Source organism: Lissotriton vulgaris, chromosome 5 (assembly GCF_964263255.1).
Source record: "Lissotriton vulgaris chromosome 5, aLisVul1.2, whole genome shotgun sequence".
Classification (NCBI taxonomy): Eukaryota; Metazoa; Chordata; class Amphibia; order Caudata; family Salamandridae; genus Lissotriton; species Lissotriton vulgaris.
The window spans coordinates 1,282,336,278-1,282,363,263 of NC_141693.1; the positions used below are offsets into that span (position 1 = coordinate 1,282,336,278).

The 26,986-nt window shown below is 44.0% G+C and overlaps 1 protein-coding gene across 11 annotated transcripts in view; it reads right to left on the reverse strand.

The window, feature by feature from the left end:
- Positions 1–26,986, reverse strand: part of NAV1 (neuron navigator 1) — a 1,017,084-nt gene that overhangs the window by 102,053 nt on the left and 888,045 nt on the right. For all 11 annotated transcript variants that reach the window (XM_086923143.1, XM_086923142.1, XM_086923140.1 and 8 more), the window contains 6 exons: positions 23,349–23,643; positions 11,147–11,852; positions 9,318–9,740; positions 7,965–8,006; positions 5,369–5,517; positions 3,550–3,723 (listed from right to left, as the gene is read on the reverse strand). In XM_086923143.1, coding sequence (XP_086779269.1) covers positions 3,550–3,723; positions 5,369–5,517; positions 7,965–8,006; positions 9,318–9,740; positions 11,147–11,852; positions 23,349–23,643 — 1,789 coding nt within the window. The remainder of the gene's footprint in view (positions 1–3,549; positions 3,724–5,368; positions 5,518–7,964; positions 8,007–9,317; positions 9,741–11,146; positions 11,853–23,348; positions 23,644–26,986) is intronic.

The following is a 26,986-nucleotide window of genomic DNA, read 5'->3' on the forward strand; positions in this document are numbered from 1 at the left end:
TTCATGGTTGCTTTGTTTGAACTAAGCAGTGAGGGCCGTTTCATGTCCCTTTTCCTAATATCTATTGGTTATAACTGTTTTGTTTCCAAAAAGTATATTCTATTCTCTTAGACATGTAAGGCTATGTTGTCTCATTCCAAGTATTGAAAATATTGGCAACTGTAGCCCAGTACTTCTAAGGGTTGCATCATGAGAGTCAAACAGGTCTCTTGATGTCGAAGTTTGTTCCACTAAGTTAAGAGTTGACTCTCTGGGTGTGGAAAAGCATGTTGCTCTTGTGTTTTTACTTGCCACCAGTTTGTACTCTCTCAACGCCACCTTTTCTAAGGCTACACACTGCTCTATGGCGACGGTGATCATCAGCTTCGGCAGTGCAGTAGTTGTTTTGCGAGTCGGAATTAAAGTCTTTCCCATTGTTAGCAGCTGCATGTGGCTTGGATTCAAAACATCCATCCCCATCGGAAAATCTAAGTTTCTCCTCTCTAATTCTTCTACCTGAGCCTTCTCTGCGGAGCACAGATGGCTCCCATGGTAAATGAGCACAGAGTGCGTAACTAGTGCCTATCTTGGACCTTGGTGAGTGGTGCTGGATTGGATATATGTCGAATAAAGGGCTTTAATTTCTTCAGGCCTCCGGAAATCCCTCAATATAGCACTATTTTCACACTCTGTTAGTGGTTCTGCTCAGTTCAATACAGTCACTGTGCTAATTTACCATGGGAGCGTCCGGTAACACCATCTTTTACACCCAGGCAGTACTTAAATAGAAAGTATTTACAGAGTCAGACCAGGTTGTGAAGTTTTAGAAACAATATAAAGCCTCTTAGATCTTCTATTGTCAATCCCCGGCTCCAATTCGATGATGGAAAAAACAAAGATGATAAACACATCAGGGGCAAGATTGAGAGCAACGGTGGGTGCCATACATGGAGTCTCATTTACAGAGATATGAGAAATGCAAGTACAGACTAAAGCAATGAAAAGTTTTGCAATCACCCGGTAGACGGTAGACGTATGAAAGCTTCTTTATCAAAAAAACAAAGTGCCTCAACCTGATCATCTACATTAGGGACTTTTCCTAAAATATGTTGACATTTTTAATAGATATAGGCAGATTGTGTGGACTGAGTTTGTCCAGTTACCCGTCGTACATGGATACTAGGCATAAAGAACAAAACTTAACCTCTCATTCATTTTTCTGAAGGGTTTGTCTTTTGTACTGTGACTGACTACCAATTTGCCATCACTTGACAGGGCTTGAGTGCTGCTCTATTAAGAAAAAAGGTTTCACGAAACAAGGAGGAGGGACGAGGGGTGTAATGAACGAATAACTACAATGCATACAAATGCCCCATCACTTGTGTGAAAGCATAGAAGGGTGAACAAAACACTTCTTAAATTGAGCTTCATTCATAGTGAAGTGCTCGGAAGGGCGCATGATACACTTGAAGAGTAGGTTTTTGGTTACAGTAGAAGTATTTATGCCCGTGGTGATCCACATGCTATTTCAGTGTAAGTTATACAACAGCCAGATTGTATATAGGGACGGCCTTGCACACACATTATTTCAATTGTGTAATAACTACTCTATCACTGTTTTAAAGGCACCTTTTAACCGGTTCGATGCTGATGACGGAACCGCTCTGTCATCAGCTGCGGGTGCGCTGTGCTGATGACGGAGCAGTTCCGTCATGGCCCGCTCGGAACGCCTGCGCGGCGTGAATTCCGCGCCTGTGCTGGACGTTCTATTGAGCGGGGCGGGCCATGACGGAACCGCTCCGTCATGAGCACAGCTCAACCGAGGCTGGTGACGGAGCGGTTTCGTCACCAGCATGCGGCCGCGGCGTGGCCTCCCCGCCCCCTTAGCACTGCGGCAGAATAGCCGCCGCAGTGAAGGGGTTAATAGGTATATTTCTCTAAATCATAGATTTTTTTTATTTATAACACATTTCATATTCCTTATATAACACCTTGATCTTGCTTTTCTCAAACTATGTAAACATCATGGAGTAAAAGCTCAGTCATAAATCTATCTGCAATGTTCACTCACAGACATCAATAGTGGAACGCGGACGTCAGTGTTTTAAGGAAAGCCCAACTTCTCACCATTAAAGTGGGATAAGAAATTGGGACTACAAGTATTCAATATAAATAAAACTGTTTCACACCCGATGTCTCATGAGAGATTCGCCTGTCATGCCCTTGACTGGTTCACCTCCGATAGATAAAACAGACGCAAGTTCGTCCAGATGGGCCCCTCAAGATCCCAGAAGCTCACAATATTTTCCAATGTCCTCTGTTGTCTTTGACATGTACATAGAATCACTGGGAACCCTGCGCATAAATAGCCACAACAAATCGCCCCAATACGCCACTAACACACAACTGTACATGAATGTAAACTCTGCCTTAGACATTCAATGACTCGCACCGTTTCCACTCCAGCCCTCAATGTCCAGCTCCTAACAAACTCAACAGCATGAAGACCTAATGTCAACAATATGCCAACTACAACAAACCACTTGTCTAAAGCTAGCTTAATGACATTATCCTTGACGGATTTAACTGCCAACTCTGAACAAGTCCAAGACAATCTTAGTCTGCATCGACTCCACCTTCTCCTTCACTACATTACCACGACAACAAGACAGCATGGTACCAGATACATCTGTGAAGGAAATCACCCATTCTGTGCTGGAAGGAATTTCAGAGCAGCCATCCAAACCTTCGTCCTATCACATCGGAATAAAGGAAACACCAAGGGACAATGGCCTTCTGGACTCCATGGTGGGCCTCCCTGCAAGGTCTTTTTAGCTAGGCTTATCAAATATTTGAAAAAATTCAACTACCTCACTCTCACCATAATGGGACACTAATGACAGCCTCTGCAAGCATGCATAATCTTCAATACCAGCTGCATCCTCTACATGGCTGCAAAGAACGTCATCCCTGCCTATCTGGCTGACCAACTAATCCTCCTCTGTGGGTTCTGACAAACCTGAAGCCAGGACATCACCAGAAAAATGATGCAAGAAAGAAAAAACGGGAAAACATGCCTTCTCCATCTAAGAAGCCAGAATATGAAACATCCATATAATAATCAATTCAGGAAAGAGCTGAATATTCATTAATTTAATGAACACACATGACTGTGGGAAGATCCCTTTTTCAGGCCTACAGTCTTCCCTCACCTCACCCCTGCTCCTCTCCCTAAATAATCTTAATTCATATTCTAAAGTGCACTTCTCTGTGACTACAAATAAACTGAATAGATACCCACATACATACAAAACCCTCTGTTACAAAAACTTGCATAAAACAACCAGAATGCCACACTAAAAACAGCAGCCATTACCAGGGAAATTAAATGTAGTACACTTTGTCGACTACAAATCACATGGATTGGTCTCTTATCAGTTTGAGAAAAGCAGTCACACATGGCAGTATAAACCTTCTAGGCGGCTCCCTACAAAGCCTTTGCACTCACACAAACAGCAGCTCTACACACTTGAACAAATGCTATATCAATCACATTGCCAGGGAGCTCACCGTCATCCACCGGGTCTCGGAAGGATCCTGACCGGGTCATCAGCCCCTTAGGTCTCTCAGCCAGCGAGAGGGTGCTGCCCAGTGGGGTGCCGCCATACAGCTCAAAGGCAGCGTCCTGGGTGGGGATGCTGTTGGACCGGGAGATCCTTGGCGCTGTGATAGAGGTGGGGCTCACTGGAAGGAAGATGAGAGAAACAAAAATGCCTTGAGTTGTAATTGAGAAAACGCAAGCTCGAGCTAAGATGAACAACAACTAGGAGACAGCATGCCACAGCAAGTACTGCAGCAACAACAAAAACTCATTCTGCGGTGGGCAACATCTGTTCTTCAAGGACTATTCTCTATCTCAAACTAAACCTTGCCTACGTTTCTAGAAGGTCAACTTTAACCCAAAGCGCTCTCGCTTTTAAATTCATGATAGAAAAGGCCTCCCAGCTGGGACACAACTCAAGCATCTTGTTCTATGAATTCTGCAAGGCAGAGGGGTCTCTATGAATTCTTGCACCTAGATCACTTGGTCTACTGTAAAGTTTGCCCTCCATGGAGATTGCTGGATTATCAGTTCCCTTAGATTTTCTTCATACCTAAAAATACCTTAGCCTGCTTTCATTATAACCACTTAGATTTTTTCAACTCGTATTAACCAGCACACATTATTGCATCACGCAGAGCTATCTTCCCTTCACATTGCCATTTACTAATAAGCTGCCTATGACATGATGGCTACTTCCTAAACACGCTTTGATCTTTTGATTATTTTATTCCTAGCTTCTCGTTTAATTCAGAACTTTTTTAGTATGTTACCTAGGTATATTAAACCTTCTGACTTCTTCTTTTGGTACGGTATTTGGCTCAGAGCTCTTATCCATCAATACCTCTTTCTCATGTCATTGCCTTCTTTGGTTTGTGTTATTTTTAATCATAAATTCATTCTTAATGTATTTCCTTTTGTTTTTTTCTTCTGTGGTCCCCATAACTCTATTTCACACAGCCCGTCTACAGTTAATCTGTTGATGATGTCCCCCTGCCTACATCTCAAACTCTACAAAGCAAGCTTGCCCTTTGCACTTCGAATTCCAGTTCTTCTCCTCAACTACCCTTCCATTTGCCCTCCTTTTCTCACCTACCATCCAAGTCACCCTCTGATCTGCGACTCTACTATATCCTTTGTCGGGATCGTCACTTCCTCCGACACCGCCTGATTTTTGCTACGTCATCTTACAAGCCACTGAAACCCTTACCCTCATTCCTGGATCATTGTTCTCATCTCCTCATGGGATTGTCCCACCTAACTCAGACAATGATCTGTCTATGTAGAGCAAAGCTATCAAATTCCGCTTACCAACTCTAGCTTTGGTGGGTCCTTAATTTTCATGCTCCAATTCTGCTTCCACAGCTTCGTCTATACAATGTGTCCATCGTGCCCACCATATGTCCTTATCTGTCCTTATTCAGGCATATGTTCCCTCAAGATTCTTATGCCATTCCTTGTGAACACGTCAAACAATCGCCATCAAACCCACTTACCCTCCAGCACCTCCTCCCAGTTTAGGTCTGTCTCTCTGCTAACCATAAAGCCAGGAATTTGCCGCTCCTCCTCGTTTACTCTTCCATGGTCTTCCACTTTTTCCTCTGCTCTTAAAAGCAACCTATCTATTCAGATTCTGTCCCAATATTTGTTTCATTAGAATTGTATCCTAGGTCTAATCTGTGTTCTGGTTATGTACTTATATAATGTAAAACCAAGTTCACACATTTATTGCTGGGCATAGGCACAAACATTATAAAAAAAAATCTTAAGCTATGAACACAAGCTGACCTATGTTAGTCAAGGGGAGCTTTGCAGCAGAGGCGATGGAAAGTGGAGCGGGAGGTGGCAGCGGTAAGGAGTCCTCGGATTCTTGAAGTCCTCCGATGGTATGAGAGTGCCGCCTCTCCTTTGTCTCGTCTTGTGAGTGAGACTGATACCTGCAAGAAACAAACAGATGTCACTTGCGTTCTTCAATATATGTGTGAATTTGAAATGAGTGTACAAGGTGCTGGAGGGACAGAACTAAAACTAGAGAACCTCCTTAATAATCCATCTACCTTTTCTGTAAACAAGACATTTAAATCCAGAAATAGATAATAACTAAGTACATTTAAATCGGCCTGCCAATAGGTCTAAAGCTCTTGTTACGGAGAAAGAAATTATCTGCAAACATCTCAAATGGGTCCCTTGGCAGCAAAAACCAATACAAATAGGTCATTAGAGAAAGTGAGCAAAACCACCAAACTCGCACCATCCAATTAATGGTAAAGGCACTGATACTGTGAACAACTTGGAGGACTGTCTTGTAGGGAAGACATTTTCCATTGCGTACACATTTCAGACAGCATTTACATTTTAGGTAGGGTTATCACACCACATGTATAAACTGGCCTATTGCTAGCAATACACTAGCGGTGGGATACGGAGTCGCCCTATTCAACCACTAGCTTTCTTTAATCAGCCTCTTCCATCCATGGTCTTGAGAATTTGTTAAGCACTTCTTGGCTCGGCCCAGTGTAGTATTAGTCCTGCAATTAACCACGCTCACACCAGGGCTTGCATTACATAAGGGTCTACTTTACAACTACAGCTCATCCATTGGCCCCTTTCCATGTGCCACACTTCAGTGTGCTAATGCTGCATGCATTATTGGCTATGCCAATGATTATTTTGTCTGCAGGCAAAGTAACAAGTTGATAGGCCAATGTGATCCAGATTTATTATGGAATGCAATACACCAGGAATAATGCACCTCAAGCCTACAGGAAGTAACCAGCATATTTTGAATGCTGGGATCCAACAAATGCTTATGTGATAGCAATTCAAATCATGTCATTTGAGATACTCAACAAGGGGATGTTTCTGCAGTACTACCAGTCCACCTCAGTGATGACCTGCACTTGCTGCAGCCGCTGCAGTAGGTAACCAGCTGAGCTCTGGAAATATAAGATGCAGCCTTGCCCATTACTCAAAGACTGGCCTCGATCAACAGCATCGATGCTGTACCTATGGCCTTACATGTAGCCGCTCGATACAGACTTTCCGCAGTGCTGTTATTTCTCACGAGAGCCGTCACAGCAATTATACGGAAGCAAGTGGAACTAAATGTTTACCCTGAAATGGGGGCAATGGTTCATCTCCTGGTCCTTGATTCAGCATTGCAATGCTGCTAGGATATCTGGTCCTTGGTCCAGAAAGGAATTCAGATCTGGAAATAACAATCCCCTGCTATGAAAGAATATCCGTGCATCCATTATGGCGTATCTGTGCACGGAGTAGCTGCAGCAAGCCAACAGACCAAGAGGAAAACATTGAGCTTCACATGTGATCTACTCATGTCAGTATTGTGCCAATTGGACAATCTATTTAAATTTCTGGTGTGCGGCTACTTCCAAGCTACTCCCATTTTAAAACGGCCTCCTCCCCCACAACATCTGCCATTGTGCCTTGGCAATTTCATCTGCTGCATGTTCCAGTTTCCGTTGTGCAGTTCAGTCCAGACTTTGGCCTCGTTATTGATTGTCAGCATATGTGACTGCTTTGTCTGCCCTTCATTAAGTTACTATGCTACTGTATTAGTCCGTACTCACAGATAATACCACTTTAACTTGGGAGTAACCTGGCGCTCCAGGTAGTTTTATGGACTATGGACTCAATTTTTATGCTTTGCTTCCAACCTTCATGGGTAAATTATTAACTATCTTGCACCACCAGTGCTCTTGTGAAGTATCCATCTTGTCAATACTGTCGGAGGGTGATGAGGTAGTCATTTTGTTATATATTGTTTGGGGGCTTTGAGGCCGATTTAGCTTCTGATTTTGGGTCACCCGTTTGAAACCTTTGCTCAAAGTAGGTAGCAGATGTGCCCACAGTTTGCCCATCTCATGCTATGCATAGCACTTTGTCTTTCATGGTTTTAAGTTCGTTGGTAGAGCAGCATAGACCAGTCGGGTTCTGGCCTGGATGAAATGGATGCGGGTTTGTGCCTTGTAAAGTCGTTTTCTGTGCAGAGGTACCAGACCTTGCCATTGTTAGGGCAGCAGTTAAAATAAATCGCACATTTCTACTGGAAGGTTTCTCCCCTCTTGTGCTTATTTCATGCCAGCATTTCATCTCGTGTGTCTGCTTGATCATACTTTGAACTAACATGGAATGCATATTTATTTTTAAGTGGCTCCTACATCCTGGCACCCAGTGTCCTTCCTGTAGGAGCAATCAGCACTACAACACTCAAAGACACAAAAACGCGCCATATCAATCTGGAACTGTGTTTCGCCTGCTGTTTCAGAGCTGGCAGTTCACACCTGAGGCTTCGCCTAGTGCCAAGAAACATGTAGTGTCAAGCAAGGGTCATGAAAAGTGAATTGGCTCCTTTGAGGCTTACCTGAAACCCTTCTTAGGCAGAGTGTTCCTGTCCCTCTGAGCACTGCAGAACATCCAAACAGAGAAATAAGCATCAGCCGTCGTGTTTACAGGAATAAAAGAAAGCAAGGCAAATATAGACCAATAACATAGATCACCCATCATCGGCTTGTATTGTATACACGTGCTAAGAACAGGCCTAATTTCCTAAGACCCTATAGCTGTTCTGTAACCTGAGTGAGCACTATTACCCTGTACAGCAAGAGACAGATCAAAAACAATCAGGAACTTGCAACCACCCACCCCCACCCCACACCACCACCTGCAGCAGTACAGGGGTGCGAGAGCATCTCAGGAGCTATGTCTTGGGTGGATGAGTATTCAAGGGTGAGCTTTGGTCGGGTCATTATCTCTATTGCGGACCCACCTGCACAACAATAGAACATTAAAGTGAAAATAAAGTATTTTTTAAAAGAAGTTTGATTTTGCCTGAGGTACATTTGTCGAATAATCTTTTCATATGGAATAAAATGATACTCACGGGCATGTTGTCACTAATTTGTACTGTAAAATAAGACCACTGCAATGTGTACATTTAAGAATCCATCAATGACGTTGCTCTTTTTACACATATAGAAGCCCAAGCATCTGCTTTGATTTAATAACTCGGGGACACCGGGTCTGCCAGAGAACAAACGCCTCTGAACTGCAGGTGACAAAGAAACCCATGTTTACATTGTGATAAACGCTACCAATGACAGGCAGTGTGAACCAGCCAAAAAGGCTTGAAAATAGGCATCCATTTCAAGAATGGTTTCCGTAAAGTAGCACATGCTGTAAGCTGTAACACAGCAGGCATGGATCTCCTTAAGAAATTTGGGATTTATGATTGTTGGTACAGGTCATTTCGAGAGAAATCTGCTAATTTTCAGCAAAAACTATTAGAGATTGTAAAGCACAACGTATGGAGCCAAGAGGAAACAGGAGAGCAATTAACATTTTTAGACACCGCAAAATTGGACTCTTTTTGTAGTAAAACCTTCCGCTGCTTTGTCGATTAGTAGTAAAGGTAAAGAAACATGACAAGGCAAATCTTTTTGCGGATGGACAAAATGGAACTTTGCTTAGGGTGACCACCATTTTTGCACCATACCAATCATTATACGCCGAAAAGTACTTCGAAGCCTCGTCTGAGGTATTATGTTCACCATAAATGCAATTACAATACCATCCTAAGAATTTGGGGGGAGAAGAGGCAATCACTGTATAAAACAAATCAGTTTTATAATCTACGCACATGCCTTCACCAGTGGAGCTGCTCAATTCCTCTGGCACCCGCCACATTTGGGGTAATGCGGGTCCTGTCTGTGCTCACCTGTCCAGCTGTGTCGTCTTGAGGCTGCCAGTCCACCCCGCCTCACTGGAGTCCTCCTCGCTGGAGAGCGGGGTGGCCGGGCTGATGTAGGAGCTCGGTACACTCATGGGCATCTGTAAGGATTCCATACTGCGGTGTAGGCCAGAGAGTTTTGGGTAAAGCTTCAAGTCCTTGGGTACTGTGAAGCCACTCATGAGCTCCAGGCCCTGAGAGAAGCTGGCAGAGTTTATGTTAAGGACGGGGGCAGGACTAGGTGTCAAGCAATTGGAGAGGAGAGTACCCGCAACAGAGGCCACTGCGGGTGGATGGTCGTGCAGCCGGCTTGCTGGGGAGTCCCCAGCAGGGGGAACGTCAAGGCTGTTCGAGTTGATTTTGTCAAGGCTGGCCATGGACGGGGGTTTGCTGAAGCCTTTGACAGTCGCTCTGCGGAAGGAACGAAGCAATGAAGAAAATTAGGGACAAGCTTATGTAAATAAGCAAGCAACACAAAAAAAGTAAATGCAGAAGACACACAAATCAGAGCCACGTCCGGTCACCAAGCCACACAAGAGCTGCAATATGACCGACCCATGTAACAACTTTTGCCACCCTGCCACATATCAGACCACATTCCCTCACACAAGCGAGAAAACATTCGCTTGCAGACTGATGATAAATGCATGTCAAGGGGGAAGAAAAATCCAAGCGGTAACATATGCTCTGGCGAAGGAGCTCTTCTCTTTCATAAGAAGCAGGATGCAGCTGCAAGGGCTCCCAGTGGCTGTTCAGAGTACAAAACTAAAAGATGTACACTAGACTATCTGCAGCCCGCGACTCTGCAGCACGGGCTGCGTCAATAGCGCCAATTACCTCTATTCACCCAATTTCATTGCGACCCACCATCGTGGACTCAGCAAAATCTTTAGGCATAACGCTCGACACCAATCTCAACATGCAGCAACATATCGGCATGGCAACTAAGGGAGCGAACTACCAAATCAATACCCTGAGGAGACTTAAACCCTTCCTCCCTGCCAAAGACTTCCAAACTGCAGTACAAGCACTAGTCATTCCCCGAATAGAATATGGCAGCATCGCTCTCTGCGGTCTCCCTCTAACCACTACTGCACCCCTAAGAGCTTCTCTAAATGCTGCAGCGAGGCTCATCACTGGGTCTAAAAAACACTCGCACATCTCCCCTGACTTGAAATCCCTGAATTGGCTGCCTTTTGAAGCCAGAATACATCTGAAAATCGCCTGCATGACACACAAGGCTGTACACCTAAGCTCACCCAGATACCTCACCCAGAAGCTGACAATCTCTGGCGGCTCTAGAAACACTAGAGGCACAAACAATCTTCTGCTAAAACCTCGAAGATTCCGGAAGGAAAAAACTTATAAACGCTCCTTCTCTGGAATGGCACCCAGGATCTGGAACTCACTCCCTCCTGAAACCAGGCTCATATCATCCATCACACTCTTTAAGAAGTAAAAGCTATACTCATGGCTAAATACACCTGAGCTATTGACGACAGTTTTCAAGGTCGCTGCACCAGTCTTTACTATCTGTTAGATCCCTTCGATTATTTGTTCTACTTGTGTTTTTGATTTACCTGACGATCTATATTTCCACTTATTTTTTCCACTTGCATTATTGATGTAACTGCTTTACTATGCTCACTCCTATGCCTTCCCCACCCCACTTATTACATACAATATCGCCATATCTAATGGCCTGTTTTGTATGCTCTATAAAGCGCTCTGATATCTGCAAAGATCTGGTTCGCGCTATATAAAACTTTCAAAATAAAATAAAATAAATCAACAATCCATGGGCTTTGCTTTCCTACCTGAGAGGGGTGGTCGGAACCACCTCCGAGACCTTGGGTGACGGCTGGTAGCACACCTTGGTCCCCATCTCTGGAGACGAGATGGGCTTGAGGGGGGTGCACTCAGAGTCTTGAGCCACAGCCTTAGCCTTGGCCTTCTCCTTCTCCCGGTCTGTCTGGTTGACTGGCGCCACTGCTGCCCGGCCACCACCGATCTTGGAAGGCTCCTTCAGCCGGGATCCTGCTGTGCCGCCTTGCTTGGTGCTGAGCAGGCTTGGGTCGATGCTGCTGCTGACGGGCCTGTTGTTGCCTCGCCCACCTGTCACACTCATGCAGCTGGACTTTGCCGGCCGTGGCAAACTGCGATACTGAATGTTTGATCGGGCTCCAGGAGACATAAAACCTGGCTCGCCACCATTGGAGACATCCAAGCTAGTCTTCCGCCCCCCACCGACTGGTTTGACTGGGATCCCTGATGTTTTCTGCTGAATTTTGCTCATCGTGGCTGAGCCTCCCGTCATTACAGTGGCAGTGCCAGTGGCGGGTGGTGGCTTCTTGTACCCAAAGGAAGCAGAGGAGGTAGAAGGGCGTGCAATGCCGGAGGGGGGCTTCTTAGCATCTGCTACCCGCTGGTCCCTGCCAGCATCGGAGGAAGAGCGTTGGAGTCCTGTGTTCTTGATGGCAAGCTTCGTCTTGTCAGTGGCCTTGGCTTCACCTTTGCATGTGCCTGATGAGATTAAGACAAGAAAATTAACAATTAGAAGAAAAACACTGATTTCAATTACAATGTCAACTCAGGAGCAGGACAGGGGGAGAAGGTGTCCCTAACAACCCGCTGTCCTAATTCCACCCTCCTCAAGGCACTGGGCCAGTACTTCATAAACAATCTTTAAGCTGTTGTGCATTTCTTATAAGGTACTCCACGGCACAGGCCCCACCATCCTACATGACAGGGTCAGATTTCATAAACCTTCTAGACACCTACGATCTATGACGTTAGGAAGAGCAGTCATCACCCGAGCTCGTACTGTCAGGATGGGAGAGCGGGCCTTCTCTCACATTGCGGCAACAAAGTGGAACGAGCTACCCCCTAAAATTAGAACAAACGACTGCTTTGTCTCATTTAAGAAACAACTGAAAACATTCCTCTTCCCCAGGTCAGATCAATAATTTTCAAACAGAGCCGATGCCAAATCACTTGTAATGTTCTTCAGCGCCGTGATGTCCTCTCAGGATGAATGTTAGCGCTTTACAAATAAATAAATACAAATACAAATACAATCTCATAGGGGAAGCAAACCACAAGTTCACAGACAGAATGCTTTAAAAGTGCAGGCAACACTGGAGTAAACTTTCATTCAATATCTCGGGAAGAGCAGGGCTGCCAAAGAACAACCACAGAGACACGTCCGACCCGCGAGAGACCCAGAACACAGGCTTCAGCACTGATTACAATGTTACATAGCCTAAACAAGCAGGAGCAGAAAAATGAATCCCGGTGAAAAACAAAACACAGTTGACAAATGAAAAAAGTATTTTAAATTGACAGCCATAGAGTGATGAGCATCACATCTAAAAGTTAATACAAGTAGGGGAAGACTTGCCTTAGTGAGGAACTAAAGGTGTTTGTCTGGTGGCAGTGAAGGCTAACAGTAAAATCTTATGGGGGGGAGGGGGGAGGTGTTGTAGAAAGGCGGCACCACACAGGTATGAAAGCTCACCAAACGCTGGCTTTCTGAGTTTGCAGTGTCTCACAACAGTAAAAAAAATCCAAGCTCAGGAGTGTTGACAGGTATTTGTATAAATGCTTCCTTATTAGCCGCTCTACAACCAGAAACACTGAGCGGACCATTGGCACCATGGGCAAGAATGCACTTTTGACTTTCGGGCTTCCTAAAGAAACTCCATTGGAAACCCCAAAGTACCAGTAAGGCACTCGTTAATGCTCCAGGCCGGAGCTGCTGTCTGACTTCACCTTATAGACTGAGAGAATGTTGTTTTCTTAAGGAATGAAAATTATAGGAAACAAAGGATTTTTCGCTGGAATCACTGAAGCAAAATAGTCCATGCAGCCCTTTAAGTGGGCAGGTACTTGCGTTGCTCAGCAGTGGTTCAATAATTTCATGGGAGAGTACCAGCGCTTCTCAGTAGGAAGCAGGCACTCTGGTGGCGAATACCCGCCTGTCTGCATTTCTATTTCAGGCACCAACTTGGTGTTATACATGCTGAGGTCGTCTTTGGGGATTCACTTCTAAGGTGTTTAGGAACATAAATTCACTTCTAAGGTGTTTAGGAACATAGGTTTTAATTGTCTAACTAGAACAGGAAAATGGCAGGTTCGCCACACTGGGTTTAAATTTAGGATAGGGTGGAGCATTGATGCGTAGACATTTCCTATGATGCAAACGTTAATGTTGTGAGGGTCTTTGAACTGATCCGGAGGGTCCTATAACTAACCTGAACGATAACATTCAACCCTCTTCCCCTACCTACAAACCACACCTCCCCTAACTCCCTGGTTCTTCTTGGTTAACAAAATGTAGCTTCTGTAAGAATGCCAGAATTCATGCGAGGTACTAGACAAACCAAGAGCACAGACAGCAGGTCAAGGTGAGGTGCCCTTCACCACCATAGTCCACCATCAAAGAATTATTATTGGAGATGATGTGTAGGTCGACGTTTCGGTCTTGGTTGCAGTCATCTCCAATAATAATTCTTTGATCCAAAGAGTCTCCTTGGTTCATTTTTGACTTGGGTTACTCTTGGTTAATTTATATGGAGTTGTTGTTTTGATTATGAACTGATGTGTCATTTATTTGTTGTATCTATTCATAATTTTATACTGTGAGATAATTCTCTGATTGTATCCCCATATGCTGATTTAATCTGATAAAATTCAGTTTTCAACGAATTGGTTTTTCACGTGTGCTTTCTTTTGTTCTGACCTTTTTGAGATACAATCATTGTTATCCTGCGGATACAATAGAGTTAGATTGTTGTATAACTAATTTATGTGACTAATTCTTATATATTGCTCTCTATTTTCCTAAATAAATCCCTTGTAGACAATTTTCTATTGATACTATATATTGCCCAAGCCTACAAGGGTTTAATGGGTTACACAATTTTCTTTCACACCTTTCTGATACAGACTCTGATTGTGGGAAGAAGACTAGTAGCTCGATGATCTGGTTCATATGGAAAGGTGAAACAACCTTGGGCAGGAATTTGGGATTGGTATGAAGAACTACTCTGTGTTTGTGAGCCTGGACGAATGGTTCTTGTGCGGTTAGAGCTCACTAATGTATCGGAGGATAGAGTCTAGAAAAGTCACTGTAGGTCACATGAGTGCAGGTGTTAAAAAAAGGAGAGTCCATGAGTCGTGTGGGAACTACACTGAGGTTCCAAACAGGATCAGGGTTTTCTTTGTGCGTATTACCCACTTTAGACCCTCCATGAGGCCTTAGTGACTGACCTTTAGAAGAGATGAACGCTGTCTGTTTTGAAGTCATGCAACAACTACAGTTTAGAGTAATCATATTGAAGTCTAGGCAAGGCATGCCTTGCATAGGTGTAGGAGGGAAGACAATCTTCTGCAAAGATAGGGGTTATAAGACGAAGTAATGCATGAATCTTTGCCACTTAGCCATGTAACAGACACGAGTAGTGAGTTTTTGTATTTTCCTCAGCATAACCACGCACTCTTATAGAACACTGAGGTAGCCTAACTCTAGGAACTCAGGAGTCAGAAGTTTAGCTGTTTGGGATGTTGGTGTGTGATTGGACCCAGAAGTAGAGTGAGAAGGTCTGGCATGAGAGTGAGTTTCTTGTGGGAATTGTTTGATATCTCTAGAGGCATTGAATACTACGGTTGTCTAGCCAAGGCTGGTGCCACTAGGATGAGGTTCATGAACACCTGCGTCATCTTCCTCACCAGGTACAGGATGAGAGGGATAGTTGTTCTCCACTCCTGGTAAATGCTCCACCAACACATGAACGTTGTTGCGGGTTGCCCAGTGCCAAATCCCCTGAGCTAGAGCAGAGAGCTGGGGAAGTGGGTGCCCTTTGCTTCTGGATGCAGAACATGGATGTCAGGTTTTCTATCTTTATTAATACTATTTTCCCTGCACAAGTATGGAAAGTCATGTATGGTGATTCTGCACAGATATGCTGTTGCTACTGCTAGGCACTTTGTAAACACCTTAGGAACAGTAGTGACTCCAAACGTTAGCACCTTGAACTGCTAGTGTTGCTCACTGACCATGAACCAAAGGTACTATGTATGCGCTGGGGGAATTGGAATGCAAAAGAATGTGTCTTTCAGCTCTAGCACAGCCATTGATCTGCCTTGATGTAGGAGTGAAATGATGACCTATGAAGTGACCATGTGAAAGTGTTCGGATGTAAATGTAAATGTAATAAAGATGTATTTATATAGCACCTTCTACCCAGAGGTCTCGTAGCTCTGTATTCATACCGCTGTGGAACCCTTCCTGGCTTTTCTGTGAGATGTCCATCCTGGGAACCCCCAAGGTGAAGCCAGGCATCCAAGCGCTGCTGGGGCCATGGTGGAGATTAAGCAAGCTATTGCCTAGAGTCACAGAGTGGGACCCATGATTAGACTAGGCACCGAGGCGAGAATTACCAGGTCCGGGAAGATTGAGTCCAAGAGCCGCCAAGGCGGGAATTGAACCCTGGTCCCGGGCCAGACCTCTGCATCAGGGTCTGCCACTCTAACCATTGAGACACGCTTCTCCACTGGATGAATCTGTTCAATGGCCAGAGGTCGATCGGCTGGATCAAAAGTTCAGGAACTACACCTCTGCGCTGCATTGGTGTGCAGGTAATAGCTCTATTGTGCCACTTTGTAAATTACATTGTAGCAGTCGGAATGTTGGGAGGGGGAGTGTGAAATTTGAGGCAGTGCCCCACCCGCACAATGGAGAAGACTAGTTGGTTTGAGGTGGGTTTCTCGTTGAGTTAGGAAGTGCTTCAGTTTTCCCCGAAAGGTGTGATGTGGTCAGAGGGGAGGGAGAAGGAGTCACTATTATGCAGTGAATGCGCCCATTGTGGAGCCACCTCTGCCCTTCCCACTTTTATTTCCACTACTGGTCTCTGTCTGAAAGGTATTAGGTTGCTGGAAGTCCTGAAAGAATTGTTGGTGGTATTGGTATGGGGGCGTCTGACCTAAGCACACTGGTTTTATACAACCCATCTTTTGCTGCCTCCAGAAAGCAGAATAGGAACTGGGGCAGTGCTTAATTTGAGCAGGTGGTTTCCACTGCTAGTCACTGGCACTTATTTATTTACACCAGCACTGACAGTTTGCCACATGATGGCACTGTTTTTTTCTGATTCAGAGACCAGCACAACAGTTCTTTATTAGTTCAGCATACATTCGAAACGATTAATACCTCCTGACCAATCCATTCTTCTAACTTTGGGGGCCTGGAATAGACTTATTTGTCACACTTGTATGAGGGTGATGGTTGGTAATTGTGTTGGTATTGTCATTTGACAGTGCAGGCAGGGGTGATCAGTGGTGCAAGCTGCAGTGGCCTCCCGATGAGGTCCCTGGCATGTATTTATTTATTTATTTAACAAATTAGGCACTGGACTGGGGGACTCAGACTTGGCTATGCAAGTGTGCTTTTTGTTTTTTTTTCAAACAAAAGGGACTCCAACAGGTGCTGCTGCACCTCAGGCTTAAAACCGGAAACCCTAACCAGGCATATCTGTGAAGGAGAATGCAGTTATGAATACCCCTAGGGGCTGTTCCCACTCTGTCGAGGGTGCATCTAATGTTGGCTTGCTGAAGGTTTCCCCTCAGCAACCAAGTCCTGTCCTCATTTACAATGAGCCTCTGGTAGGTGTTTCACCAGCTCCTGCATGTCCTCCCAGTAGTACTGGTCATACATGGAGAGGAGGCCCACAGAGTTCATTATGCACCAATGCATGGCTGCTCCAAGCACTACATGCTTTCCAGTAGCATCAATCGAGGTCTACTCCTTATCAGGTAGAGGGGAATCTACTGTGGCCAGCAGGGAACCCCTTTTATGGGCAGAGTTAACTAGGGTGTTGGGACAACCTGTCCATAATTAAAAGACAGATCATTGGGAGCAAGCTTACATATTCTTCTATACTCAAGGAGTGACCACTCTGGCATTTACCGGATTCATACATTTGTCAGCACTGATGGATATGTTCATTCCTTCGGCATAGGGAGGTTACATGCCACATACTCCATCTTGGAGATGGTCTCAATTAGGAAGTCATCCTAATCCTGTACTGTATGTAGATGCTGATGCACAGCCCTCTGTATCATTGCATGGTATGGAAAAGTAGCACCAGAAAGACTTCTAGGCAGGGTACGTCTGGGGGGTCGTCTTGGGGGTCTACCCCATAATCCTCCCAGGTATCATCTCTTTCCTGGGGCCCGAAGGGCTTGTTATCAAAGCTTTTAGGGTAGTAAGTACAGTCCGGCTGTATGTCAGTATCTTGTGGGTAAGATGGAGGAGAGTATGGAAACAGCGGTGGTGGCAGAGAAGGTGCAGATGGCAGTGGTTTGAGCAGGAATGGGCTAGTTGGACAGGATGTCTTGAAGGGTTGAATCAAGGTTCCTCTTTGAAGGCCAGCTGGCATTTTTTTGGGAATGTGGATCAGTCCTGGAGCAGGAAGCCTGGTAAGAATTTTGCACATTTCAGGAAGGAAGAAAATCTGCTTTTGCTTTGCATCGAGGACCTCAGAATTTTTTTTTTAATATAGACCCCTCTGTGGTGGCTGACTTTGACTTTGAGGGGTGCTTCAGAATCTGCTTTGACGCTGGCTTCAGAGAAGTTTTTGACATTAATTTCAGCTGAGTGTGACTTTTCAGAACCTCAGGCAGAGGTGGCGCTAAAGCGCAGTAGGGTTTGATCCTCTTTGAAGGGGTCTACACAGGCACCGACTTAGCCTCTTAGCCTTTAAGTTTGGAAACTCCCAGTTGAAGGTGTGGAAAACTCCCAGTTGAAGGTGTGGAACCTGAAGGTGTGTGTTTCTGAGCAGGAAATGGACCATGGGACATGCTTCAGTTATCTAGTGTCTATTTGGTCCCAAGGCTGGTGTAGGTTGTGCTGCTGGCTCGAAGAACCTTGACATCGGAGAAGATGGCCTCTGGAATCTCTCCTGATTGACCTGCAGGAAAGCCAGAGGACCGGCCCTCCTCTTCCTCCAGTGTTTAAGGTTTTCTGGAAGCGGAAGGTGAAGCAGACCACGTGACCTTGAGTGGAGGAGAGGTTGTTGTTTCACACTTAATTAGTGTCACACCTATGGCAGAGCTGGAAGGGTGTATGTTCCAGATCCTTGCCCTAGGTGCATTTTCCATAAAGCATCAGCAAGGACTCAAGAAGAGTTGCTGAGAATAGCTGCTCACGGCTGTGGTACATCGACTGTCTGATCCGAAATCCCGGTGTTGTGGGCAGATAGATGTGTCACGTAGCATTGTGTTGGTTTCATTCAAAAGAGGAACTTGCTGGAATTGAGGAGAAAGAACTGGTATGTTAACACTGCGATACTGGAGCAGCGTTCAACAGTGTGTTGGTGCACCCTGGACCAAGGGTGGGTTAGAATGGGTCTTTTGACTTTGTTTTCTACGTAGAAAAACAAGTTGAAAACATGCAGGCTCAACACAAGATTGCAGGAGTGTGCAAAGCTTGTGTAACTGCCACACATGCTACCAACATACATAGGTCTGGGGCATTTTTGCAGAAAAGTTTAAAATCTTTGCCAGGATACCCTCGCAAGTAATAGTAAACTTTGTAAACACACAATACATAGGAGTAGATGCGGTTTTCCATGCAGAGCTCAAAATTAAAAACAGGATTTTACAAATCCATCCATACAAAGCCATAGAGGCCATGGAACCATTTCTGAACCACTAATGGATGAACTCTAGCTTCTTGGGCAGGAAGAACAGCACAGTTTTTGAAGGTGGCAGGCACAGCAAACAGGTATACCGTGTCAGTTGGTGGCAGAGAGGACATGAGGTATACACTGCTTATTTTTTCTTCAAATCATTTATAATGGACCTCTGGGAGGTGCGTCAGCAGCTGCTCCATCTCTCCTCTGTGGCAACCCTCGTACCTGGAGAGGAGGCCGCCAAGTTCGCAGTGTGCCAATCTGTGGCTGCCTAAAGCACCACATACCACAGGGATATTATTTGAGCAACTCATGCCTAGTCCTCCTTAGAAATCAGGAATGCAGACCATGTGCAGGAGTATGAGCAAGACGTCTCATGTCCAAGTAGTAGGACACATGTTTGAAGCTGTATCATCGCAGTGTTGGTCAGGGAGACCCGTTGGTGGGAATCTGCTCGGTCTTGACTGGTTAGCCAGCCTTTATGCTTATTCTGAATTACTCTTATGATGGAGAGAGAGAGAAAGAGAAAAAGAGAAAAAGAGAGAAAGAGAGAAAGAGAAAAAGAGAAAAAGAGAAAAAGAGAAAAAGAGAAAAAGAGAAAAAGAGAAAAAGAGAAAAAGAGAAAAAGAGAAAAAGAGAAAAAGAGAAAAAGAGAAAAAGAGAGAAAGAGAGAAAGAGAGAAAGAGAGAAAGAGAGAAAGAGAGAAAGAAAGAGAGAAAGAGAGAAAGAGAGAAAGAAAGAGAGAGAAAGAGAGAGAAAGAGAGAGAAAGAGAGAGAAAGAGAGAGAAAGAGAGAGAAAGAGAGAGAAAGAGAAAGAAAGAGAGAGAAAGAGAGAAAGAAAGAGAGAAAGAGAGAAAGAAAGATTTTCCCTAAATAGAGGACATAGCCAGGCCTGCACACAGTGCAGATATTGTTGCATCCTCATTTTTGCCGGTCCAAACACAAAAACACGGTCATTAGGGGAAGGGTGGGAGCACATATGCTGCTGGTATGAGTCACAACCGAGCTCTCAATTTGAGGAACTTTATGACCACAGGGGAACAGCTACAACTCAGAGTGAAAACAGAGAGAACCAAAAAGATCCACGCCACCTGTCCCATACAGCTAATTCTAGTTTTCACATGACAAATTATGCTATGATTGCAAAAGAACATGTGACAAAATGTCTGTGTCACTAAAAAGATGGAGAGAAAATGGAAAAATAATAAATAAAATCCAGAATCATAATTCCAAAAGTTTGTAATATGGTGGTCGGCATCAAATTCTCGCAGGTCAATCAGCATTCCTAAGTCATTTTTGTATGCTTTATTATTACTCTGGTTCCATGAAAAAAATAAATGAATCAGGCTTTTATAATGTGTAGTAATATTTCTAGTTTCGGTCATTGCGAAGGCCTCTTTTTACAAAAGATTGTCCTGTTGTGAACTACTCCGATGACATTTTCAGCTGCTCCTGACGTAATTTTAAATCGTTCTCTAATTAGAATGGACATCAGGAAATGTGAGACTCCCTTGCAGGTCGGTGCCTCTGAAAGATTAGTAGGCTACAGCAGAGACAGCCATATGGCAGGTAATCTTGACATAAGGCCCCAGACAGGCAGACACCAGGGAATCTTTCCACTGCCGCGTGGCTATCACTGCTCTGCACAAGACAAAATCTCAGGGTTGACGCTTGGCCCCGTGGTATAAGAGCAGCTTTCTCCAGGAGTGGTTTTGTAAAGAATAGAACTTGTAGGCCCATTTTGCGTGCCTTTATAAAATGAAATTACAAATCTTATCGTGCAACGTGTTCATTTTTATAACGCTAGAACTGGAGAAATGTACCACTTATTATCTAGTACCCACTAGCAGCCATGAACGTCTGAAATCCCAATAAACGTCGGCTCTTAACAAAGTCGCTTTGACGAGCTCCATTTTTTTACTAGTTGACTGTTCTTTACAGTTAATTAGCTTCACTCAATGTCTTGATTGTTGGGTGAAAGGAAGAGGGGAGGAGGTGGAAACCAACACATGTAATTCGGCATCTGCCTCCACTTAACCCAGTTTATAGGTTTAACCCTCAGAGAACTCTCTTTGTTGCCATTTTTGTATCCTTGGTCTAAGAGAATGAATCGGTGTGGGCAGATATTCCTAATGAGTAAAGAGTAGACTGGCACAGTGACATGAAGGACGGCAGCGCTAGAGTTCAGGGAAACACATCTTGCTACATCTCCTCAAGTAATAGCCCAAATGCATTTTCTTTTTAAATGGCCTGTGTCTTGTTAGTCACTAATGAGGTGCCAATCCTGCCTATTCCCATCATTCCAGTTTTGTGAAACAAAAATGTGCATTTAAAAAATATGTTCTTTAGGAGGCCACCATAATGTATGCTTCCGCCAATCGCAAAAAAAACTAGTGGCTTTCCAGTTTAGAAAATGTAATTCACAGGTCTTCGTTTTTTTTAATGTTGTCACCTTGTTGCAACGTCTCCAGCAGCGGTGCAATGGGATTCCTGTCCAGGGAATCACACACAGAATGCACATCACATGCAATGGCTCTCTTGTAGCAAACCAGGGACTTCCAGCACCACGTTTCTCGTCATTCCATTGCGCTCGATAAAATTAGTCAGTGTTTTCTCAGAAAAGCTTCAGCCCACATCATTAAATGGGCTGGTACTGTCCGGTACGGAGTACCAGAACTTTTTTATTTTGAGAGAGAGAGAGAGAACCGGCACTTTTCAAGAGAAATGCAATACCTTTAATTGGAGAGTACCGGCACTTCTCAGAAACAAGCAGGTATTCTGGTAAAAAGGACCTGCACTTCTTTAATTCCATTTCAAGCACTGGCCCACACAGTCTACCCACTCCCTTAATTCAGCCTCAGATCAACCCAAAAAGAGGTCCCACACATTCAACAAAGTCAGAGGGGCAGGAGACACAATGTTGCTCTTTCCTGTTAGAGTTGGAGACCTCCTAGAATTCTGGCAACAGTTGTCCACCTTTTTAAAAAAACAAATTTTTACACCTTGTATTCCATCTTGCGCCATCCTTTGCTCACCATTGCCCCTCCGCAGAACGGGGAGGCAAAACAAATGGTATTACGTCAAGTGGCAAATTAATCTTAAGGTAACAATATGAGCAAGCTAAAAGATGGTGTGGTCACTATCCCAATGCACAGGTACTTAACTTAGTTGATAGTTTTTGATTTTGGTATAGATTAAAGATGTGTCCTGTTAATTAAACTGTTACAAGTAAATCAAGAATGACATGTAAAAGACACTTTCGGTAAAGCAAAAGGCATGTGTTATACTACGCCAAATGACTACATTTGAGTTAGTACGTCAGATACACAAGATCTTCTGTTCGGTCATGTTTCAATAGGTTCTCAACTTTTGTTGTAGGTCGCTTCTTCCTTCTTATGCACTTTCTCTTTATTTTCCCAGTCTTTATCTGGGTTCTGTTCAGGTTTCAGTTCTCATTTTTATAACAAATTCACTCATTTTCATATATAATCAAAATACTTTCATTTTCAAATTGTTTACGACTACTTGCATTTCTGTACAAACACATTCAGTATTATTCTATGAATTGTTACCGAATAGGCTTCATTCATGAAGACATTAGTTGGAAAAAATCATGCATTTTGCAATTTTTGAGATAACAAAAACTGGAACTATGATAGAAATTGAGATTCAATTATTTGTAAACAGCAATGATTCACAATTTACTGTAATTTACTGAATACAAAGATATAAGACCAGACGTCCCCTGTCTTGTTGGAGTGGATCCTGCAATGAGTGTTTGTACAGACATCTACGTATAATACTTATTAATTGCCAATAAAAAGGTTTTAAACCACTTGAGCGAGTCTACTAAGGGCTCAATAGTTTACCAGGGTAGGTTCAAAAGTGCAAAATTTCCAGGCCAATCAGGGCATCAGGAGTTTCCCCGGGAGACTGGAAGGGTGGTGGCCTGTTTTGCAGAGGTTAAGACTTGTTTTGTTATTTGGGGGGCGGTTTTGCAGTGATGAAGCAATATCTGCACCTAGCAACAAAAGCAACAAGCAAGCGTTTCCAGCATCCGGGGTCAAGTAGTGCTTCCCTAGGGACTGGTCAGAGAAAATTGCCAGGGCTGCTTTGCGTTTCCAGTCCGGCCCTGAACTTTCCTCTTCCAAGTTCCCAATTTTTTATTCAGAGGCTTTTCCCCATGAACAGATGAGAAGAGGATTTAATCAGTCGTCCCTTCTGGGTTCTGTGACGAGTGAGAGGGGACTGATCTACCCTGTCAAGTAAATAAATATGGAGCCCAGCATCTCATTTCAGAAGGGTCACAGATAGTAGGGTTCCTTACCTGCCACCTTCAGGGTACTCTGGACATTGTGGGTGATGGGTGACGTGACGGCCACTGGTGGGTTCTTGCCCTTCTTCAGGGAACCAGGTTGACCAAGGGTCACAGGCTTCTTGAGCTCCCCCTTGATGGGCTCGTCGCCATAGGTCTCAGTGCGCTCCCTCCTCCAGCGGGAGCTGTGCTCCATCTTCAGGCTGCCACTGTCGTACTCCAGCTTTTTAGGTGTCTTCTCGTCGGTCTCGCTGTACCAGGTTAGCCCACTTTCCACCAGCGACCGCTTCTCAGCATCTGTGCGCAGCTGGCAAGGACAAGAAGAATGAAACATTTCTTATTTTCCATGTTGCTAATACTGAAAGATTCACCTGTCCAATCCCTTAGTGTAGTTCCATCAGTGTTTTATGTTGGGGGGGGGGGGGGAGAGTATTTTTTTCGATTTTGATGGCCCGAGTGTAATAGTTTGTTCACATTCTTCCCATCCCTTATTTTACTGTGCACCACAGTAACATCCGTGAAAAAAAAGTACACTTGTGTCTCCGTAATCCCTCAGTGTCATAGCTCTAGTGACCGCTAGGTGATACTACCGACTTTTTACTATGGGGCAATAGGCATCTTCAGAGGTCCCAGAGTTCTCATTGTCCACTGGGGGCTACTTTTGGCAATGATATATTTTAACAATTCCTGCTGCCCGTGCCAATGTCTGGGTCCTAGGTACATATGGTGCCAATAAATATTCTGAAGTATGATAACAGTGGTTCACTGTGTAAGTGTTTTAGAAAAACAGTAGTAAATATGTCGGATGTATGATTCTTGAACAAATGCACAAATTATCACATTTGTGGATGAATCAGACATCCACTATAATTCCTACTGTTTTTATTGGCACTTCCTGGGAACAACTACACTATTACAGGATGCATGATCAAACTAATGGGTATCCACCAATCAACTTGTACGGGTGATAACACTTATCTGCCATGTTATGTCACTTTTGTGGCACATAGTGGACTTTTAAGCCATATGACCTTTACTTCTTAGCATTCAAATGGCACAATCTGGCAATGATGGTCAGTACTTCTTAGGTATTTGAAGGCACTTCTGAGCCAAATATGCACTCATTTGCCTACCCCCCCTCTCTCTCTCTCTCACTGGTCACCCCAAATGCTTAGCTTATTTTAAAGATGTAACATTCTACCCAGGCTTTCAAGGAAGGTACCATGTGTGATTTTATTACTGATGTTATTACAGATGCAGTGGTGCTGGATCAATTTTCAGACTGGTGGAGCAGCCATCAATGCTACATTACTTAAGTCATAGGTATTCCTTAACATCCAAGCACAAAAACAAAGAACAAGTGTCACAAGTAAACCATGCCAATTTATCAGCAGAGTCATGAGGTTGTAGTATGTAGCTGGTGTTGCATTTAGGAGCACACTTCACACACAAATATTACTAAAGAATGGTGTGGTGGCACACTGTCATTCAGAGAAATCACATTTTACATTTAAATTACCACACAATTTGCACAGACATACCGATTTTACTAATAAATATATTTAGTGCATAAACAATAGTGTGGAAATGTTGTTTCATCGAATATTTGTCATTGGCGCATCATCAAGTAAAGTACCTTGATAGGTTTTGATCCTAATGCAATCTTTGCTTGCTTTACACCTCAGAATTAGTAAAAAGGTGTTTTATTTATGCTTTGCTAACTGTTTATTTATTTTGAAATATCTGAATAGTTCAGTAACCCCTTGCATGCTAACGGCCCCCATCCGTCATGCACTACGGCGCTCGTGTGCTGATGACGGCTGGGGGCCATCATAAACCCGCCCACTCGCGATTTTGACGAACAGGCACAGAATCGCGGTCGCATGCAAGGGGTTAATAGTTATTCACATTTGTTTGTGTGTTGAAAGAAAACAGCATCCTACAAGCTTTCCTTTCACACCAGCAAGATTTTCACATAATTCGCTATAAAATATTCTCACATTTTTCAGTAAGAGTAAGGAAGTAAACACTGGAAATTGGAGATCCAGCATGTTTTTTGGGAGGTCCCCCTACTTCCAATGCCTAAGCACATGAACTATGCATAGTTACAGGTCTGCCAGCCTTTAAAATATCTTTAATATTCGGAAAGGGGGGGGGGGGGGGGGGGGGAGGCAATTCCAGGAGAGGGGTCACAACCTTACCAGCCATGGTGGAGGTGGAGCCAAAGAGCGGAGTGCCGCTTGGAGCGTGGTACTCTTGCACTAAAAGCCTCTGATGGATGTCAATGTTCAGAACCTCGACTCAAGCTAGAAACCTCGTCTGTGAAGGATTTTGCAACTCACTTTTTCTTCTCATGTGATATCGGCTTGTCAAAAGGGGACCATGTAAAGAAAACTGATTTTGTGCGACTCAACGAAGCCTCAAATTATGGATGAGGTTCTGAGGATGTGATATGAGTCTTTTTTGGATGTTGAGAAAGAACATTCCTGCTCCACCTGAAGTTTTAGTTTGGGATTGTCAGAGAATCTGTGGGATAGAAGGAGGCTGTGTGCTTGCTTCAATAATGGAACTCGCACTGCACGTGCATAGTCATATACTCATGTGGCACCGACGCAAGCTTATGTTATATGTCCACTCAGCTCTCATACCCAGTCTCTATAGTCTGACTGACCGACTGAGCAACTCGCTTAACAAGCCCAAAGTCTGTCAATCGAGAGGACTTCGTTTTCTAGCAGAGGTAGCGATCCACCAGTGATCTGATGTCTCCAGCACACCTCCTTTGCCATCCCTGCCTGTTCAAGTGAGCTTTCACCTTCTTACCCTCTGTCGCTTATTTTTGTAACGCTAGTGAGTGTCTGCCTACCTTGACCATGTGCACCACATGTAGTATCACTGACCTCACAAAGTCACACAAAGAGGGACAGCACTCAGCGGTCTCAAACACACAACTGTTAGAGATCAGCCCATTACCACCAATTACATAAAATAACCTTATCCTTGACACAGGAGCTTGTGGGAAAATGGGTGATATTAGGTCACACTCTTAAATGTTTGACAGTGTTCTTGCTGCACAGATGATCTTTACCAGTTTAAGTGTGCTTTGTAACTGGATTCTATCAATGTTGACCGATAACAAAAAAAAAAAAAAATCTGAAAACATGGCAGCATGAGATCAGAATACATGCCTAGGCTTTGCATGTTTTGGATATTTACTTATGTTTTATATGTTACATGTCTGTATGGAATTAAAAGCGGTTCATATATGGGGGGGGGGGGTTGTACATATTTTTCATGACAACAGAATCATTATTATAGGTCATTGAGCTATTGTATGTTTTTCGGTCATCAACAGTTTTTTTTAGCAAGGGACGATTTTTCTGTTCATGATGGCGATAAAGAACTGTGGTGAGGAATATTTATCTGCCACACATTGAAAGGAAAATTAAAGCAGTCTCATGATAATGGAAGCATATGGGTGGAAATGTCTTCAGCGTAGATTTAGTGGGCAAAGCCATATGAGGCATGTGCTTAAAAATGAAACTTTTTCTCTTCAGTTGTGCTTATACCCGCACTATAGTGCACAGCACAACAATAAGCTGATGTACTATTTCCCAGAGCAATTTGTGAAGCTAAAATATTGGGGATTGGAG